This window comes from Dama dama, chromosome 14 (genome assembly GCF_033118175.1).
Source record: "Dama dama isolate Ldn47 chromosome 14, ASM3311817v1, whole genome shotgun sequence".
In the NCBI taxonomy this organism is placed as follows: domain Eukaryota; kingdom Metazoa; phylum Chordata; class Mammalia; order Artiodactyla; family Cervidae; genus Dama; species Dama dama.
The window spans coordinates 48079527-48100188 of NC_083694.1; the positions used below are offsets into that span (position 1 = coordinate 48079527).

Sequence of the window (20662 nt, forward strand, 5' to 3'; positions counted from 1 at the left end):
GCCCTGGGCACAGCCCATGTCCTCCCAGCCCTGCCAAGCTAGAAGAGAGATGGGAAGTGGCAAGCTTGCAAAAATGCGTGTCTACTCATTTTCCTCTTGGAGGATGGGGTCATGTCAGAGCATGTGGGCAGGAGCTAGACGAAGTACCAGGGCTCCGGAATGAGGGCCTGCCAGTATGTATGAGGGCAGTAAGGAGGCCTGGGAGGCAGAAGGGCAGTGGCAGTGTTCACTGGGGAGGCGAGGGCCCAGGGGGAGGGTGATATCAGGTGATATCAAGACTACAGGCAGAAAGGCAGAGCTTGGAGGCAAAAAGGCAGGAGGGCATCCAGTTGTTCCTGGGTTTTCAGCCTGTGTAAGTGTTAGGGGAAGCACACTGATTGAAACCGCCCACCCTGGCCAGGCACCATAGTAACCATTTGCATGAGTTGTTTTATGACAGGAGATCCTGATAAGGAATACGGAACTAATAAGCCACCACCAGCCGGAAGAGTTCAGGAAAGGTTGAGAGGAGACACTGCCTGTCCGTCCACTTCCCAGAATCCCTCTTGCTAGCATCCATCTTGGCTGAGCGATGCATGCGCCACCAGGAAAGACTCTGAATTAGAATGATTGGCCAAAGACCACCCAGAAACTAATCCCATCACCATAAAACCCAAGACTTCGAGCCACACGGCAGAGCAGTTCTCCTGGGTTCCCTTACCTACTGCTCTCCACCCGGGTGCCCTTTCCCAATAAAATCTCTCGTTTTGTCAGCATGTGTCTCCTCGGACAATTCATTTCCGAATGTTAGACAAGAGCCCAGTTTCGGGCCCTGGAAGGGGCCCGAAACATAAGGACTGCACAGTGGTGCTCTTCAAGAGGTGAGACGCCCTCCCTAGTTTGGGTTCCCTGTGCTGGACCCTTCTGCAACAGGGAGTGACCACCATGCCCTGTCTCAGCCCCAAGCAGGGTCCTGGCAGGCTTGTGTGGGGAAGGAGAGAACAAGGAAGGAAGGACAGATTTGTGTCCACACCTTGGTGGGGGGGGCTCCCCAGGGGTGGGGATGAGGCCCTGGGGCAGGGGGAGGGACCTCAGGCCCCAGAGCCAGCAGGGAGCTCTGCCTAGTTCTCCCCAGCCCACCCACCACAGCTCAGTTTCTGGCTGACATGCCTGCGTGGGGGCAGGGCTCACAACTGGGGTGCTGACTACGGGGACAGAATGGGCCCCTCCTAGCTGCTCACCACTCAGGGTGTGCCTGCAGACACCTGAGTTGCCAGGAAATACTTTGTGAATGAATACACGGCCCTGGGCAGATCAGGAAACCTCGCAAAGCCCAGACTCTACACCTGTGGGGTCTGGAGAAAACCCCTGCCAGGGGTGTGAGGGCCGGCAGACAGAATGCAGGCATGCCCTCACATGCACACATACGTATACCCATACAAAATGCACATGCACACGCACCCACAGCCAGGTGCACAATGGCTGGGCAAGGGCCAGGGTGCTTGCAGAGACTTTTTTTTCCCAAAGTGAGGGTCTTATCTTGGCCCACCCAGGAGCTCACGGCCTCTACCTTCTACTTTCCCCACCCCGACAGCTAACGCCCTAAAGCAGACCACTAGGCTCCTCTGCCAACCTTCCACAGCCCCCCACAAGCGTTCCTTTTGCGAGTGGGTGGTAGCTGGAGCTGAGGCAGGCTGTCCCTGGGGCCAGCTGGAGGCCATGTGGGGCTTGGGTAGGCCTGGGAAGCCAGGATCCACCTTCTGAAAGGCAGCTCAGCAGCTGAGCTCCCCGGGGTGGCCTCCCCACCCCCACCAAGCCCAGCTGTTGTTTTGATGACTCCGGGGCCAGACGGATCCTCAGGAGAGCCCTTATCCTCAACGTTTGGCCAGAGCAGCCCGACCCTAGGCAGGAGGGGAAGGAGGGCGGCCTCAGACCGGGAAAGCTCTCCTTGGGCATGGGGCAGCCAGCCAGGCTCCCATGTGACTGGTCACAGACAACTGGAAAACCCCAAGGACTCCTGCTGGACCTGAGCCAGCCCCGCTCTAGGCCCTGTTCAAGCCACAGCTGAGCCTGAACCTTGGACACATCTAGACCCTGGTCTCCTGGTCACAGGTGGAGTCCTGCTGGCAACACAGTGTGCTAGGACCTTCCCAAGGTCTTCCAGCTATTACTAGATTCTGGACAAATTACAACAAACACATCTTTAATACACTGCTGGGCTTACAAGGAAGTAGACCTCTCCAGGCCCGCTCCCCTCCAAGAAACACTAAAAAGAAGTATATAAATAAACAAACAGAAGAATAGTGAACAGAAACCAGGATGCTGAAGTGAAACAAACAGGAAAGCAGAGAATTCCCTGAACACAGGAGGGAGACCCACACCGCATGAGGGCCACAGGCCCAAGTGCAAGGTAGGCTACCAACCAGGTCCCTAATAGGGACACAGGCTGGGCACCCCTCACAAAGGCATCCTCTCTGGAGGGACATGGCCACAGAATTTTCACAGGTGTGGGCTGACGCTTACCAAGTACAAACATTCAAAGAAACAACATGCAATTACTGAGTCAGCAGAAACAACAAATAACAGATTTAGACCTCAAAGCAAAGGAAGTGTAGTTGCTAAGTGCAGACTATAAAATAACTTTGTGTGAAATGTTCCTGCTGGAATCCAAAACACGACCACGCACCAAGAGACCAAATGATCATCAAAATGATCATATGTGAATAAGAAGTGAGCAGTATAACTTCTGAGCTTCCCAGGTGGCGCTAGTGGTAAACAACCTACCTGTCAATGCAGGAGACCTGAGACAAGGGTTCAATCCCTGGGTTGGGAAGATCCCCTGGAGGGGGGCATGGCAACCCACTACAGTATTCATGCCTAGAGAATCCCATGGACAGAGGAGCCTGGCAGGCTAGTGTTCCTAGGGTCACAAAGAATTGGATGCGATTTAGCACACACGCAGTATAACTTGTAGATGTGTGCTTAGTCACTCGGCCGTGTCCAACTCTTCCGGACCCCATAGACTGTAGCCCGCCAGGCTCCTTTTGGATAGGAGGACAATCCGCAGATTAGACAAAACCAGTGCTTAGTGAACTAGAAGAGGAAGATGAGGAAATTGCCCAAAACACGTGCAGCGCAGGGAGACAAGGAGAAGGAAGACACAGAAGAGAGATGAACTGACAGAAGTAATAGGACGACAGGAAGTATTAATGTAATAGGTGCTTCCCAATAAAGATTATGTGGAATGAATGAGGCAGAATTGAAGAAATAATGGTTGAGAATTCTCCATTCCTGATGAAAGATGTAAACCCCTAGGAACGGGAAACAAACACAGTGTGTACCAAAGGAATAAACCAGAAACATGCTTGAAAGCAAAAAAAAAAAACACAAAGGACGGAAAAGATCTTAAAATCAGAGGAACTGACAGAGCCCTTGCTCTAACGCTGACGCAGGCCTCCGGCTGAGCCCTGCACACCCTGCCGCTCTGGCCGTTGAACCTCTGGGATCGTGGAGTGTGGAAGTTTCCGGAGCGAGTCTCCCCAGCTCTACAATTCGCTGACCAGACGGCGGCCCGCAGGGTCTGCCCGTTGTCGGGGCACAGGAGCCTTGGGCAGTCCGAGGCAGAAGCCAGGAAGGCCACTTTTCTCAGAGTCTGGCCTCGCGCCCCTTCTCTGAGGACCATTTCCCTGCTCCCTGGGGGGCGTCCCAGCCCCTCGGCTGCTGCGGGGAGTGCGGGGGCGGGCGAGGGCGGGGAAGGACAGCCCAGTTCCGGGGGAGTCCGCTGCCACCTCGCGGCACGTCGGAGCACTGCGCACGCGCTTGACGGTCAAGGACTTGAACGCAGACCGTTGAGCTCGCCAGCCTGGGGCCACTGATGGGGGACACAGGGTAGTTCGGGGGCCTCCGGGATTTGAGGGGGCGTGTGGGGTCACACCCAGGCGCAGAGCTGCTTCTCCCCGTCGGGCTGGCGGCGGGGTCCGGGGCTCCAAGTGGGGGGCGGCAGCAGCGAGTGGAGGCGTCGAGCCAGGCGGGCGCGAGCGGCCGAAGCGAGCACCAGCAGCGGAGGCAGCGAGAGGAAGCCCAACACGATGAGCGCCGCGGAGCCGCGGTCGGACAGCAGCGCCCGGCACGCGGGGCCGGGCGCCGGGTGGACCTGAGAACCGGGAGGATGGTCAGGCGGGGCGGTGGGGGGGGGGGGGTCTCAGTTCCGGGGCGGGGCCCGAGGTCGGGCAGAGCCCAGAGGGAAGTGGGTGGGGTGCGGGGGCTGGGGCTGGCTGTGGGCCAGACATTTCCTAGCCGAGGATGGGAGATGGGAGACCCAGGCGGTAAATGACCCAAGTAGGAGTCCCCTGAGGGGAGGCTCAGAGAATAGCTGTCTGGCTCCCCGACCTCCGCCTTCCTCCCCTTTGTGCTCTCCATGGTCCTTCCCTTCGCTGGCATCTGACCCCGAAGCCCTGCCTCTGGGTGCTGCCAGCTGGTGTCAACCTTCTCTTCTACAGCCAACGTTTGGTCCCCCTCCCCTGCTGTATGCCTACAAAAAGAGGGACACGGGGCCCACCTGCCTATACACTCCCCATCCCAGACCTAGCCGTAGCCCATTCCACAGGTGGGGAAATCCATCCCCGGGTAGGAGGGGTCCTCAGAGGGGCTGTGTTGGGGGGCCTGAGGGGTGGGGACTGTGGACTGGTTAAATCCGACAATATCTTTATCTCCTCTTCCTGGAAGCCTTCTCCTCTCCTCACCCTGCCCAGCTGTCCAGGCCCTGGTGGCCCCTGGTACAAGGCTGAGAGGCCTCAAAGAAGGGAGACAGCCATCCCCTTGATGGCAAACAAAAGCCCTTTTTTGCTGTGGCTGGTTGCAGGGCGGGGGGCTTGGCAGAAGAAAGGGCCCTTCAGGGAGGAGCACCCACACTCCCCAAGGACCCCGGACAGTTCCCCAGTTTGCCCAGGGAAGGCTCAGCTCACCCTCGAGTGACACAGGAATCCCAGGTACACGACGGCAGCTGCAGGCAGCAGCACCAGCAGGAACACGGCTGCAGGCAGCAGCAGGTGGAGCAGGAGCCGGGCCAGGGCCCATCCTGGGAGCAGCAGAGTCCCCAGGCCTTGGGCAGCCAGGCTTGCCCACCCTGGGGACATCAGGTCTGAAGCCTGGCGATCAGGAAGCCTCCGGGGCAGCATGGGTGCTGTGTCTGAAGGGTCTCCTCCCTCATCCTCCTCTGTCTCCCTCTCCTGATCACTCATGCCCTCAGCAGTGGGCCTGGTGGGCTCACAGCAGCAGTCACGTGGCAGGACTGAAGCCCCTCACCCCCGTCAGATTAGCAACCTTTTAACCCTAGGTCACCAGGTCAGGTTTCTGCTCAGACTCCAGCAACCGAAGAGTGAACCCCGCTCGAGGGCAGGACCCTGGCCCAGGTAGGTCCAGCCCTGACCATCCGTCTCCAGGGCCACGGGTGAGCGGCAAGTCCCTGTTGCCAGGCTGACCCTCTCTCTCTGCCAGGTTCCTACAGCTCTGGCCCTGGCCGGTCTCTCTGCTAGCCCCTGTGTGCTCTGGTCAGAGCCTTCACAGCTGTCCTGACAACTCTGCACTGGGCCCTCCTCCCTCTGGGTCCCGCCCTCTCCCTGCTTCCAGCCCCTGCACACAATGACTTCATTTCACCAGTCTCAACTGGCAATTAATTGCCCCATCAGTAGCTGCCACAGAGAGGTCAACACTTGACCCACCTCTCAGCACTAGTCCGTCTGGTCCCTTCATCCCCCACACCTGGTCCCTCTCAGCATCAGAGAAACAGCCCCAAAAGATGCAGGCCTGTTGAGAAGGCACATGAGCAGTGCATGTGAAATGCTTAGTGTGGGACTCAATACACAGTAGGCGCTCAATAACAGCAGTTGCCACCACAGGCATCCTTTGTGTCAGAATCCAGTCCATCCTGAAAACAGGGGGAGCATGTACTCCATTATTTCAAGTAAGGGGGGAAAAGCATTCCTAGCCCTTCCAAAAACCCTAATTTCTCCAAATGTTACCAAAATATAGTTAGCACCTAACAGTCTCCTGGGGGTTTTGTGCACAACCTACAGCATTTTAAAGGGCACTTAGAAAAAAATAATAAAGTAAAATAAAGGGCACTTATGTGAGTAGTTGACACTTAAAACACTGAGTAGGTTGTCTGGGAGCTGGACGAAGGAGGCTGGGTGATACCACATGGGAAAGTTTCTCTTTCCCTTCCCACACAGTCTGCCTCATCCCTTCCATTCCTAACATTTTCCAGGTCTCTCAAGTTCACCAGCACCCTATCACCAGGCAGGGATGCAGACAATGATAGTGACTGCACAATTTGTTCAAGGGACACTGGTGGTGACACCATGTGGGGCTTTTGGGCACAAAGCCTTTGTGTCCGCCATTTCTTTGATTATAGGGAACAGCCTTCACTCAGCTTCCATGACCTTCCCTGAGTTCTAATAGGCAGATTCAAGCCATTGTTCATTAGGGAAGGGAGAGAATGAGAGACCAGAGAGAAACCATCAGGAGCAGCCTTGGGGCAAGGTCCTGTTTCCGCATCAACGGATACACACAACAATTTCTTTGAGTTATTTTGCAGATAACGAAACCCCGTCCAGGTGGGAGAAGTTAACAATTAGCAATGGAATACTGCCCACAAGCATGTAGACCCCAGACCAGTTGGACCTGAAGGTTAAAAATGCTGACTCCTACTTGCCTCAACACCAACCCATCAGAAGAACGTCCACAAACTGATCATGCCCTCTTTAAACAATTACTATAAAACTTGTCACTATTTTCCCCAAGTTGGGACACCTGGTTTTGAGAGCATTAGCCCGCTGTGACCCCCTTTGCCTGGTAAAGCAATAAAGTTATCCTTTTCTACTTCAACCCAAACTCTGCCTCTGAGATTCGATTTGGAACCAAGTTCAGCTGAAAGCTGAGCTTTCAGCATCAGTGGAGACACTCTGGCTGGGAAATCTGCTGAGGTCCCCAGCAGTGCATGCCAAGTCCTGCTGCCCATACGTGTGCAATTGAACTATTTACACTGGTGCACATGTGGAAGATCTCACAGTAACTATTTATTCTGATAGTGAAAGTGAAAGTTGCTCAGTCCCGGCCGACTCTCTGTGACCCCATGGACTATACAGTCCATGGCATCCTCCAGGGCAGGATATTGGAGTGGGTAGCCTTTTCCTTCTCCAGGGGATCTTTCTGATAGTGAAGTTGGGGTTAAAAAAAAATGTTGCAGATGATAACCTTTGGGTGGAGAGAGTTCAGACAGCAAGGATCTCTGTCTCATCTCCTTTTAAGCCCCACCCTCTCCTCTGGTCGTCCATTCATTCATTCACTCATTCAACAAACAGCTGAGTTCCGGCTGTGGGCCCAGCGTGCTTGAGACCAACAGAGGCCTCTGCCCCTGGGGGACAGCTCCGTGTAGGCACCCTGACATCCAGTGGTCACCTGAGCAAGCTGCAGTGCCCTGGCTGTGGCAGAGGCTGTGGGGACAGGCCTCACAGCCCACTCTTGCTGCTTTCTGCCGGCGAAGAGGCCGCCAGGAGACAGCTTTTAGCTTCCCTGGCTCTGATGAGGGATAGGATAGTCCCCCAGTCCCCAGGATACGAGCGCTTCTCCTCAGCAACAGGGTGCCCTTCCCACCCCACCCTGTGTCCTTGTGTCCTGTCATCTGGCCCTCTGCTTTCAGCATCTTCCCAGTCATTCTGTGCAGACACAGAGCGGACACCCTTGTTTTTCTGGCTTTTGCCGGCTGCTGGCACCCGGTCTACTTGGCCTGGTTTCAGCCAGCAGGGACAGGAGTGGGGCTGGGGGGCAGGGCCAGAGGGAGGGACCCAAGGAAAGGCATGTCGGTGCCTCCTGGGGGGGCAAATCGTGGCACATCAAAGGCTGTGCTCTGCGAGGAGCTATAGTCCACGGGCAGGTTCCTGCCTGCCTGGCCTTTATCTCCTGGGAGGGAGGACAAGTCAGAGGCCCTGGCGGTTGGCAGGGGCTGAAGGCTGCTGGGACACAGGCTGTGGTCTGCAGGTACTGCCTCCCCCTAAGTTGCTGGGTAAACAGTGTGGAGAGCTGGCCCTTCGCCTGGCCCCCAGAAGCCCTCCCTTCCCTGCCCCGCCCCTCTCCCCCCACCCCTACAAATGCAGTCCCAGCTACCTACCTTCCTGGAACAGATCTCCCACCTCAGCTCCTTCAGAAGGAGTTTCAGGAAAGTGCCTGTGGCTGGGCCAGGACAGCATACAGAGGACCCCCAGCCAGAGGACTCGACTGGAGCCAGCCTGGGCCTCCAGCAACCATGCCTGATTCATGTTCTTTCCAGATGGACTCTGGGGTCTCAGAGCCTGGGGAGCAGGACCTGACAGAAGCAGGGGCGGAGCAGGAACTGCGGTGGTTGGATCTGGGCTCTGAGGAGGCTCTGGGACCTGGGACACAGGGGCCCAGCACCCCACAGGCCTGGGGGCACTTGCTGCAGGCTGTGTGGAAGGGTCACACGGGCCTGGTGACTCAGCTGCTGCGGCAAGGGGCCAGTGTGGAGGAGAGGTGAGCCCTGGGGCAGGGCCCGGTATCTTCACAGGTATCTGGTGGGGTGGTGGCTGCTGTCCCTTCAGTGGTAGGGGGAGGCAGGGGTTCCCGGCGGGTAGAGGGGGTTCTTCCTGGGCAAAGGTGGCCAGTTTGAGTTTCTTTCCCCAGCAGGGGGCAGGGGCCGGGGGCAGTGGCCTGGCTCCAGATCCAGCCCCCGCCCTCACCGCCCTGGCCTGCCCCACAGGGACCGCGCGGGGCGGACTCCGCTCCACCTGGCGGTGTTGCGGGGCCAGGTGTCGCTGGTGCGTCTCCTGCTGCAGCGCGGGGCCCAGGTCGGAGCCGCAGACCGCGCGGGGCGCACACCGCTGCACGAAGCCGCCTGGCACGCGCCGTCGCGGGTGGCAGAGCTGCTGCTGCGGCGCGGAGCGCCGGCGAATGCACGCTGCCTGGCCGGCCTCACGCCGCTGCACTGGGCCGCCGCTCTAGGCCGCACGCTGATGGCTGGGCACCTGCTGACGGCGCCGGACCCGGGCCCGACAGTGGCAGACGCGCGCGGCTGGACGGCGGCGCACTGGGCGGCCGCCGGAGGCCAGCTGTCGGTGCTCGAGCTGCTGGGGGCGAACGGTGGCGCGCGTCTAGACGGCGTCCTGCTCGTGGCTGCCGCGGCTGGGCGCGCAACTGCGCTTCGTCTCCTTCTGGCGCAAGGGGCTCCAGTAGACGCCCGGGACGGTGTGGGGGCCACTGTGCTGGGCGTCGCGGCCGGCCTGGGCCGCCGGCAGGTAATCCTGGCCCAGCCTCCGAGTGATAGAAGGGTGGCGGAGAGGGGCCAGCCACCAACCCCCGCTGCCCTTGGATATTGGCTCCTGGAAGCCCAGGGAGGGAGCCCGATGGCAGCACCAATATTTATTGGGCACCAGGGGCAAGCCTGTTTCAGCCAGCAGGGAGGATGGGTGGCAGGCAAGTCAGGACCATTAGGGGGCAGTGGCAGTCTCCAAGTAGAGCCTCTGCAGTTGTCATGCCTGAGTGCTAAGTTGATTCAGTTGTGTCCTACTATTTGTGACCCTATGGACCGTAGCTCTCCAGGCTCCTCTGTTAGTGGGATTCTCCAGGCAAGAATACTGGAGTGTGTTGCCATGCCCTCCTCCAGGGGATCTTCCTGACCCAGGGATCGAACCCGCATCTCTTCTGTCTCTTGCATTGGCGTGCAGGTTCTTTACTGCAGCGCCACCTGGGAAGCCCACATAGGTGTCATTTGTTGTTGTTGCTCAGTCACTGAGTTGTGTCTGACTCTTTGCAACCCCATGGACTGCAGCACGCCAGGCCTCCCTGTTCCTCACTATCTCCTGGAGTTTGCCCAAGTTGATGTCCATTGAGTTGGTGATGCTATCCAACCATCTCATCCTCTGCCACCCTCTTCTCCTTTTGCCCTCAATCTTTCCCAGCATCAGGGTGACCAAATAAGGGAGCAGTGTCAAGAAAGGGGAGGCCAAGGGCAGCTGGGTGCTACATGGTTAACACAGCCAGCAGCCTAGACCCTGCCCCCTTCTCTTCCAGGACATGGAGGTGCTGCTTGAGCACGGGGCAGATCCAAACCTCAAGGACAGGCATGGCCGCTCTGCACTCCACAGGGCTGCTGCTGGTGGACATCTGCTTGCTGTCCAGCTGCTGGCCGCCTGGGGAGCAAAGGTGGATTCTCAGGACAAGTTGGGCCTCACCCCCCTGCACCATGCTGCCCGGGGAGGCCACATAGAGGTCACTGGCCACCTCCTGGACAGGGGTGCAGAGGTCAATGCCGCTGGCTGGCTCCAGAAGACCCCCCTGCATCTCGCCATGGAGCATGGCCATGGCCCCACCGCAGAGCTTTTGCTGAGCCGAGGGGCCAGCCCCACCCTGCGGACACGGTGGGGGGATGTGGCCCAGGACCTGTGGCCTGCCCACTGTGGAGAGCAGGAGGAGTCCTAGGGGCACAGGGCCCTGGGGTGGCAGGCCAAAGCAGGACGAAAGGCTCCGGGCTTCCATGGCCTTCAGGGCGTGCTCAGGTTTCTCTCCACTGGTGCAGGGGAGAAGAGCCCAGAGGTTCCTGGAGGAGACAGAGGCAGTGGCTGGAGCCTGAGCAACAAGTGTGTCACTGGACCTGGAGCAGCTCCACTGACTCCCAGAGCCATTCACCCCTGCAGCTCACACCTTCTCCACTCTCTGCAGTGGAGAGACTGAGTCATGACAGAACTGACTGAAACCCGATGGTCTCCGCTTTGTCTGTCCACCGTGGGTGTGTCACCCCCGGTGTGCCCTCTGTGCATGCCGACATGCTTACTGTGTTTCCTTAGATTCAGTGTTTGTCTGCTGGTGCCCACTCACAAATGATGGGCCAAATGAACGGCCAGCTGTTCTCCTCTCCCCTGCCACCTGACCCACCCCCAAATTGCCTTCTCTCATGTTACCAGCTGATGTCCTCCTGCCCAGAATCACCTAGGGCCAGACATGCTTCTGTGCACCAAGGCCCAGTGGATTATCACACAAACTAGTCCCAAACTGTTTCCCTGCCCTGCCCTGCCGTTCCTGCCGGAACCCCAATAAAGGCCTGAGCCTTCCCAGAGCCCCTGCTCCTGCCTCCTGGTCGACACCAGTGCTCCTGCCCATGTCTCTGTGCAGCGTGGTGTGCCCCCCACCTTCAGTGACATAAGGCATAAGAATCTGTCTTCAAAGGCTTTAGCCTCTCCCTGTCGTCACTCTGTCATCTCTGCAGTACAACAGATATAGAGGGACAGCTGTCTCTGATTGCCCACCGCTATATCCTCAGAGAAAATCAGTGCTCTTATTCTATTTTTCTAGAAGAAGAGCTCTAGAGGACAGATTTTGTCTTTCAAAAGTGAGAGTCGTGCCAAAGTAGCGTCTCTGTGCGGCAGCCCTGGGAGCACTTGGATTTTACTCACAAGATAATGTAAACCTTTGGTGACATGGTCTCTTTGGTTCCAGGCTTGCAAGTGCCAAGTGGACCATATCTAGGAAGGGGAAACCCTGGAGACCAGTGAAATGGTGGCAGCACAGCAGTGGAGGTGGGAGAAGCAGGCAGAATTGGGGTGATTCTGTGGGCACAGCCCTCTGGACTTGCTGATGGTTGAACATGGGGGGCCAGGAAAAGGGAGACATAAAAATGACTCCTAGGGAGGCTGGGCTAGGTGGAGGGGTGGGTGGGAGAGCAGATGCACAGGAGATGAGATGTGGGGAAAGGTGGGGCTCAAGTGACATCTCTGGAGTCATCAAAGTAAGGATGGTTGTGCTTTTTCAACTGTATAGTGTGGCATGTAGGATCTATAGCATCTTAGTTCCATGACCAGGGATGGAACCTCTGCCCCCTGCAGTGGAAGCATGGAGTCTTAACCACTGGACCACCAGAGAAGTCCCAGGATGGTTTTTAAAGCTGCAGAATGGACCCACAACCAATCTCCAGCACAGCCTGTGGGCTCAACCTCAGAGCACACCCCCAGCCTGACTAACTCTCACCTCTCCCACTGCATCCACCACGTCCAGGCCAGCAACAGTCAGCTGTGCCTGCCCCCAGCCTAAACCAATCTTCTGGTTTAACCTGTGACTCCTGGGGAGCTCTTCTCAGAACAATAGCAATAATCCTATGGCATGATCCCCCAGGGGGCTCCCTCTCATGGAGTGTAGACCAAACATAGTGTATGGTGTTCGTTGATACCCCAGCGATCTTGGCTGTTGAATGCACTCCTTCCAGTGGGATCCCCTTATTCCTCCCATCCAGAGCTGGAGTCTGGGTCTCCTTTTGAGCGGACTTTTGTGATTAGTCCAGTGCCCTAGCGCTGCCAAAGTGATGCTTCCAGGGTGGGCTGAGAAGGTGACCAGGCTGCCTGGTCCTGCCCTGTGGCCACCATACTATGAGGAAGCCCGTGGTACCCAGGACATCAGAGTCCTTCCTCGACCTCCAGGGCCCCTACATCCTCACCAGCCTCGGTTGCTGGCCTCTGGCCGCTGACTTGCTCACTGGCCCTGGACCTGCACTGGCTCTGCTCCCACCACTCTGGCCTTTTGCTGACCTTGCCCATACTGGGTCTGGCACATGCTGACCCTCTGGCTGAGTCAACACTTTCCTTTCACTGGACCACCACCCTCTGGATGCATCCTTCCAACACTATCTAGAGCCCCAAGGGAAGGCTCTTCTTTAAAGAGAATGCAATAAATATGGAAAGAGTTATAAAGTCAATGATTGCCGGGAGCCGGCACACAAGATCCCACTCATGACAAGGTCATGAGGAGAAAACCTGACAGGCAAGGTGGATCAGGTTTTCAGGGATTTTGAAAAGCTGCCCCCGGCGCTCACCTTAAAGATGATATCTGTCTTTCTGATGCCTGCCTTAATAGACTACTCCCTAATTTCTGTGACACAGGCCTTCCCCCTGTGTCTTCCCAAATAAGAATCAATTTAGAACTTTAATCAATAAGTTTCCCAGGTGGTGGTATTTTATGAGATTATCCAGGGTGAAAGGAGTGTTTTAATTTAAACTCCTTTGCTGGTATTTTAGTTTGTTTGGCAAATGCATTTATGCCCTTGGTACAAATATGCATGATTGTTTATATTAATACCCTAATCATAAAATAGCATAAAGAACCTGATCATATAAAGGCCCTAGTAGACATAGAGCCCTTTGGGGAGTGAGGAAGTCCTATTAGAAAACATAAGAAAAATTATTCAAAAGGTGGTTATTGGGTTGACGTTTGCTTGCTGTATTTTGCTTGCTGTGTTTTTGCTTTTAATATGCTAAGGTTGTGTTATAGAAACCACTGTTAATAGAGCTAAAGATCTAGAGAAATAAGAGCCTAGAGAAATACCACCCTAGTGTCGTAACAACGAGATGGTTGTTAATTGTCAGCCAGGAGTGCCAGGCAGAAGCTGCCTCACCGAAGCCGCAGAAGCTGTGTGGGGTAAACTTCTTAGATAAACGCAACTGACAACTTCTGCAGAAGGATTAATTTTTGTGTTAACAAGTTTATACTTCCACTCTGTACTGTTGCCCTATGAGACTGCTACCTTTCCGTTAAGGTCACCATAGAAACAGAAAAGAGGTTTACATTCACCTGACCTGCATAAAATGTTAATAGGCCCCAAGGCCAGAAGATAATGTACAAGACCCTCATAAACAAAGAAGTATGCAGAAAACACCCTGGTTTTGTGAAGGACAAGCTGAAGTAATGTTAAACTATCTTCCCCTTAGAAATGTACTAGCTTAGGTTATAAAAGCTATGGTAAAAAATAAAGCATTGCCAGACTCTGCCAGACCCTGCAAATACCACCGTCTGGTCATTCTCTCTCTCCCCCTCTCCCTCTCCCTCGCAGACTTGGCCCTACCAAGGCTGGTCTCACGTGTCTTCTCTCTCTCTCTCTCTCTCTCTCTCTCTCTCTCTCTCTCTCTCTCTCGCCGACGCCATTCATGCTGAGGGTATCCCCTGGATCCTGCCGAGGCTGGACCCCGGCAAATGATGGACACCCAACTGAGTGAGTGCAAGTGGTCTTAGAGCCTGCTGGCCACAAAGAGGCTGCTCATACATCCATTCAAGCCCCACCCCCCACACCTTGTGGAGCTTCAAGTCCATGCCAGCACTTAAGCTGAAGGCATACTTCTCCTAGTGGCCCCAATGCTGGGTGAGCACAGGTGCAGGGCTCTGACCATCTCTGCCCAACACAAGGCTTCCCTGCTAGGCAGTCTTTGCTCCAGAACTGTTGTGCTGGCCGAGATGCTGACCAGTCTGCATTCTCCCTCTCTCACATGCACGACACAGTACACCTCTGTACTCCTACCTGGCCTCTGCACATGCTTACAGGAAAGCCTGGGATGACTCATGAAGTATTTCCCTACAAACTATGTATTAGTTCAAATGTAAACCTGGCAACCATAACCAAGTGGTCAAAGCTGACATTACCTGTGTTGGGATAGGCTGCCATCATGGCCCTGATACCCCATACCAAGGACACAATATAATTTCTGCAGTATTCTGCTGAAAATGTGTAACATGATTCTAATCACGAGGAAACATCACACAAACTCTGGTTGAAAGGCACTCTGCAAAATAACTAGCCTGTACTCTTCAAGAATGCCAAGGTCAAGAAAGACAAAGAAAGGTTGAGGAACTATTCCAGATTAAGACTGAAAATGCAGAGTGTGATCCTGGACAAAGAAAAAAAGTGGTAAGAACTTTAGACAGAACTGAGTGTGGACTAGACAGCATTATTGCTTTACTGGTAAAGTTCCTAATTTCAATCATTGTGCTGTGATTTGTAACAGAATGTCCTTGTTCTCAGGAAACGCACCATGATGTATTTAGCTGTCTCCAACTTCCTCTGGAATGGACCAGAAGAAAACCCCACTAATGTGTTTGTAAACAATTATAGAGAGAGTGATTAAAAAATGGAGCAAATGTAAACAATTGGTGCATTTGGGTAGTGCATATTGGGGAGTTTCTGGGACTAGTCTTCCAACTTTTGTGTAAGTTAGAACCAGATATGGAACAATGGACAGGTTCCAAATTGGGAAAGGAGTACATCAAGGCTTATAGTGTCACCCTGCCTATTTAACTGAGATGCAGAGCACATCATGTGAAATGCAGGGCTGGATGAAGCACAAGCCAGAATAAAGATTGCCCAGAAAAATATCAATAACCTCAGATATGCAGATGACACCACCCTTAGGACAGAAAGCGAAGAGGAACTAAAGAGCCTCTTGATGAAAGCGAAAGAGGAGAGTGAAAAAGCTAGCTTAAAACTTAACATTCAGACAACAAAGATCATGTCATCTGGTCCCATTACTTCATGGCAAATAGATGGGGAAAAATGGAAACTGTGACAGAGTTCATTTTCTTGGGTTCCAAAATCACTGCAGATGGTGACTGTAGCCATGAAATTAAAAGACATTTGTGCCTTGGAAGAAAAGTTATGACCAACCTAGACAGCACATTAAAAAGCAGAGACATTACTTTGCTGACAAAGGTCCATCTAGTCAAAGCTATGGTTTTTCCAGTAGTCATGTATGGATGTGAGAGTTGGACTATAAAGAAAGTTGAGCACTGAAGAATTGATGCTTTTGAACTGTGGTGTTGGAGAAGGCTCCTTGGACTGCAAGGAGATCCAACCAGTCCATCCTAAAGGAAATCAGTCCTGAATATTCATTGGAAGGACTGATGATGCTGAAGCTGAAACTCCAATACTCTGGTCACCTGATGCGAAGAACTGACTCATTGGAAAAGACCCTGATGCTGGGAAAGATTGAAGGCAGGAGGAGAAGGGGACGAAGAGGATGAGGTGGTTAGATGGCATCACCTACTGGATGGACAGGAGTTTGAGCAAGCTCCAGGAGTTGGTGATGGACAGGGAAGCCTGGCGTGCTGCAGTCCATGGTGTCAGAGTCGGACACAACTGAGCGACTGAACCGAACTGAAAACTACATTTAAATGAAAAGTTACTAAGAAATTGCACACTCCCACTTTGCCCCGCTTCACTATTTTCTGTAATAATGGTAATATAGTGGTTGTTGTTCAGTCGCTAAGTCGGGTCCAACTCTGTGACCCTCGTGGACTGTAGCCCGCCAGGCTCCTCTGTCCATGGGAGTTCCCAGGCAAGAATATTGGAGTGGGCTGCATTTCCTTCTCCAGGGGATCTTTCCTACCCAGGGAACAAACGCGACGTCTCTTGCATTGGCCTGTGGTAAAATACTGACAAAATACACACGGGATAAAAACCTGTCATTCCAATCATTTGAAAGGGCGCAGCTCAGTGGCTCAATGTAGACCCTGGCCCCCTGTGAAAAGCAGCGCTGCTCGGCTCCGCAGAAGGAACCACTCTTTGCTACCCTGCTGCTGGGGGCTCCATCGCGGGTGTGGCGGGTGGTGGGTCCCACCTGGGCCCTAACCCTTTCCTCCATCGCCCCGCCCCCGAGCCTGAGCAAGCGTACAGAGGCGGGTTGGCGCTGCGGACCCGAAGCGCACGCGCAACGACCCGGAAGTTCCCTTGAGGAGGGCGGAGTTGACCCGGAAGCTCTCGCGGGTTGTGGCGGAAGAGCAACACACCCCTTGGTGAACCGCCGTGCGGGCGTCATGGTTTTCCTCAGTGCGCCGCTCTGGCTGCGGAACCGCATCACCGACCGCTACTGGAGGGTTCAGGAGGTGCTGAAGCACGCGCGGGTGAGTGTGCCGCGCGCCCCGCTCCCCTGGCCGGCCCGGCGCACGCGGGCCCCGCCGACCGCCTCCTCTCCCTTTTCTTAACCAGCACTTCCGGGGGAGGAAGAATCGGTGCTACCGGCTGGCCGTCAGGGCTGTGACGCGAGCGTTCGTGCAATGCACGCGAGCCCGCAGTCTGAAGAAAAGGAACCTGCGGACGGTAAGCGCGGCCCTCTGGGCCTCACCCCGCCCTCCCGAGCCCGCGGCGCCCTGCTGCCGTGGGTGGCCCCGACCCGGCGAACTCTCCCGTGCACCCATCCGCTCGCAGCCCGTGGGGGCCGGCTGTGCAGGACGCTATGTGCGGGTGTCAGCGGTGCGCGCAGAGCCTGTCGAGCACTCAGAGCTCCCGCGTCACCCACCCGCCCTCGCAGCTTTACGGACGCAGTTTCCTGCAGTGCCTACCCCTCGGTGCCCCTGGAGCGGACGCCACTCTCCACGTAACCCCGACCGTTCGCGGGGCTCCCGCTTCCTCCCCTCCAGGCTGCTCACCTCCCTGAAGCTTCCACCCGAGAGCGCTCCGTTCCTGCCTGGTAGCACCCGTCTCAGTGGCCGTCGTAATCCCCACACATGGATTCTTCTGCACCCGGAGCGGTGTCTGCCCCAGCACCTCTCGCTGATTTTTGTATTCTGGCTCGAATGTGCGAGATGTGAGCTTAACAGCTGGCATTTGGACAAAGGGCATCAGGCTTTGCTCACTGTTGTTTGCAGTGCAGCCTGAATAGGACTCTGACTTTTGTATCTGCTTTTACGAAAAAAATTTTTAATTCCGAACCTTTGCTGGGAGGTGTGGACGTGATATACAGCCGGTTCTCAAAACATTTCGACGTTTCCTCATTTCAGCTCTGGATTAATCGAATTACAGCTGCCTCCCAGGAACACGGTCTGAAATACCCAGCATTCATCCTCAATTTGATTAAGGTATGGTCGAGGATGTGGTCCTCGCGAGACATTAACCGTCTTTATAACCCGTCCAGATTTCATGCTCTAGCAGGCTCCACCGTGGAGTGTTAGCAGGCTAACACTGTTTTCTTTTTTTTTTTTTTTTGGGGGGGGGGGGATGTCTTTATTAATATTAGAGAAATCCAAGATTACAGAGGACTTAAGAGTTGGCATTGGGGCCCACTGCTTTCACTCTTGGGGAGGGGTTCACCTCATTTGCTCTTTCATTGCCCTGCTGGTAGCAGAATTAGTAATAGGGTGTGTGGTACCAAGACCAAATCATGCTGTTTCCCCATCAAGAATGAAAAGCAGAAAAACTTGGCTTTAACTCTGAAGTTTAATGTCAAATTTTTCATGTTGAATAAATTATGACAAGGTTGGCAGATCAAGTTGAAACATAAATGGAGCGAAACATTTGGAATGTTAGAGTAAGCAAGTGTCAGAGATCTCAGTTACTCACATCTAGACTGTATGCCACTTCCTCTGCTTTTTTGGCTCCACCCTATGACATATGGAACTTCCCCCCCCAACCAGGGTTCAATTCCTAACCCTAACCAGGGATGAAACCTGAACCTCCTGCAGTGAAGTGTGAAGACTTAACCCTGGACCATCAGGAAGTCTGTCCCTACCAACTGCTTTCTTATGCAGTTAAATTTTTTCTTAAAAAGCTCGGGGAGTAGGTGAGTTGGTGCTGTGCTTCTTCCTGTGCCAGGTGGGCCTGGCACTTCACAGAGATCCTCAGGGCACGTGTAGGTGTGACACGTCCATTTTACTCATGGGGAACTGGCTCAGAAAGGAGAGGGACTGTGCACAGGGGTCCCGTAGTAGAATAGGAGGCACTCCTGCACAGCTGCATTTAATGTCACAAGACCACCCCCTTTTTTCCTGCACCTCAGACTCACAGGCATTGTCCATTGGTTTTCTATTATCTTACGCGACAGGTGACTTACTTTGGCTCTCTTGTGGAAATTAGTAATGCCCAGTTTTATTTCTGGCTGTGCTTGGTCTTTGTTGCTGCGTGTGGGCTTTCTCTAGTAGTGGTGAACAGGGTCTAGTCTCTAGTTGTGGCACTTGGGCTTCTCATTGCAGTGGCTTCTTTCATAGGGCACAGGCACTAGGCCAACACAGGCTTAGTTGTTCCACTGCATGTGGGATCTCCCCGGATTAGGGATCGAAACCATGTCTTCTGCACTGGCAGGGAGATTCTTTATACCACTGAGCCACCTGGGAAGCCCAGAATGCCCAGTTTTGGTCCTTGTTCTTCTGTGCCTCACATACCTTTTCCATGTCTCGTTTTTCACCATTTATATAATGGGAATTGTACTTTCCTCTTCCCACCTGACTTACAGGGATAACTTAGGCCAGGAATCTGGTATTGGGAGCTGCGCCCTTGCCTTCTACTCATTTGTCCTACTTGGACAAGACTCACCATGCCCTCTCCCCCACTGGTGCTCAAGCAGTATGTATTGGTGACTGAAATCACAGGGTGATTAGCTGCACTCAAGTCATTTTATGTTTCACCGAAATGCTTAAATATTTAACTATGATTTTCTTCCCAGTGCCAGGTGGAGCTCAACAGGAAAGTACTTGCAGATCTAGCCATCTATGAACCAAAGACATTTAAATCTTTGGCTGCTTTGTCCAAAAGAAGGCGAGAAGAAGGATTTGTTGCTGCCTTGGGGGATGGGAAGGAGCCTGAAGGAATTTTTTCCAGGGTGGCACAGCGCCACTGAGGGGGATGCTGATAACAACGGCCCTTTGAGCATCCCCCTGTGATGATAATACTAAAATAGGGACTACAAGTTATTTGTCAACAGTGTGTAGGTTTGACTTGCATTTGTGTTAATTTACATGTCAGTTACAAGCCTGAGAGGAAAGGACTTGTCTTGCCTCATTGGCACAGGTTCAGAAATCTCACATGGATTGTGTAAATAAAGTTTCTGTGGTGTTTAAGTTCTTTGGTATCAACAAATGCCTTGGGTGGGCCCTGACTGGGTGTTGATGCTACCAGGGCGAGGCTTCCTCTGGGAACCTTAGATTCTCCTGAAGGCTGCGGGGTGTGCACCAGGTCTTACACTGGCCTTGCTAGTGCCCCCCCCCCCCCGCCCCCGCCTCGCCCCACCCCATTTTGGTTTCCAGTAGGGACTCCTGGCTCAACTCTTCAGCCACTGAGCAGCAGCAGGTTTCCCTCACTGTAGACCAGCAGTGGCAGCAGGCAGGGTGGTTCTCCTGATCCCTGACTCACTTTAGCCTCCACAGGTCACCTGGGGAACCTTAATGTAAGGCTTCTGGTTCCTCACCCAAATACTTGACTTCATTCGTTCCAGAATCAAACCAGAAATCTCTGCTGATGGAGGCTGCTTCACAGGTCAGCCCTGTCCACCTCTTCTGACCACAGCCACGCAGAGGTGTCTCCCCTCCTGCTCAGTGATGGGGCCTTCCTCTGGTCCTCTGTGGGAGCCTCATCTGCTGAGCCCTCTAGCTTTGGCCTCCTGTAACTGGGTCTCTGATCAGCCCCACCACTCCCTAACAGCTCTCACCAAAACCATCTCCTAGTCCCCCAACCTAGGGATACTATCAGCCCTGGGTGACATACACTCTCTTCCCACCTCGGGCTCACTACCCTCCAGGACTCTGATCTCACCCTCACACCCTCTGCTCTAAGAGAGCTCTTCAGGCCCACTATAGTAGTCGCTGTCTGTGGACTCCTACGCTTACCTGCCTTCACCTCAAAATTCCCACACTGGGTCCTGTGCAACACCATCCTTTTGTCAGCCAACCCCTGGAAGTCACTCCTTCCTCAGACACACCCACCTCCAACTCAGTAAGAGGCCAGTCAAATCCTGGCCACCGACTGCCTGGCAACCTTTACAGTCTGCCCACTTCCCTCCATCCTCATGTGGCAAGTATTTTCCAGCTGCAATTACTGCACTGGCTTCCTAAGAGGAAGCCTCCTCTAGCCCTCGTTATATCTAGTGATGGCCAC

At 54.3% G+C, this 20662-nt stretch overlaps 3 protein-coding genes and 1 long non-coding RNA gene across 4 annotated transcripts; 3 read left to right on the top strand and 1 right to left on the bottom strand.

Moving 5' to 3' along the window:
* Positions 1-2829: 2829 nt before the first annotated feature.
* LOC133069270 (uncharacterized) lies at positions 2830-6952 on the top strand. The gene is made up of 3 exons (XR_009695831.1): positions 2830-3867; positions 5315-5390; positions 6575-6952. It is a non-coding gene; the product is annotated as an uncharacterized LOC133069270 (long non-coding RNA).
* TMEM88B (transmembrane protein 88B) lies at positions 3858-5229 on the bottom strand. Its single transcript, XM_061160609.1, has 2 exons — positions 4944-5229; positions 3858-4132 (listed from the first exon to the last, which is right to left on the bottom strand). Exons 1-2 carry the CDS (start codon positions 5217-5219, stop codon positions 3908-3910), a joined length of 501 nt encoding a protein of 166 aa, XP_061016592.1. The 5' UTR covers positions 5220-5229; the 3' UTR covers positions 3858-3907.
* A 1329-nt stretch (positions 6953-8281) lies between the features above and the next one.
* Positions 8282-10470, top strand: ANKRD65 (ankyrin repeat domain 65). Its single transcript, XM_061160608.1, has 3 exons — positions 8282-8526; positions 8753-9287; positions 10063-10470. The coding sequence occupies exons 1-3, from the start codon at positions 8282-8284 to the stop codon at positions 10468-10470; spliced, it is 1188 nt and encodes a 395-aa protein (XP_061016591.1).
* Positions 10471-16543: 6073 nt separating this feature from the next.
* MRPL20 (mitochondrial ribosomal protein L20) lies at positions 16544-19629 on the top strand. Its single transcript, XM_061160607.1, has 4 exons — positions 16544-16701; positions 16787-16897; positions 17578-17655; positions 19236-19629. The coding sequence occupies exons 1-4, from the start codon at positions 16615-16617 to the stop codon at positions 19407-19409; spliced, it is 450 nt and encodes a 149-aa protein (XP_061016590.1). The 5' UTR covers positions 16544-16614; the 3' UTR covers positions 19410-19629.
* Positions 19630-20662: the final 1033 nt, after the last annotated feature.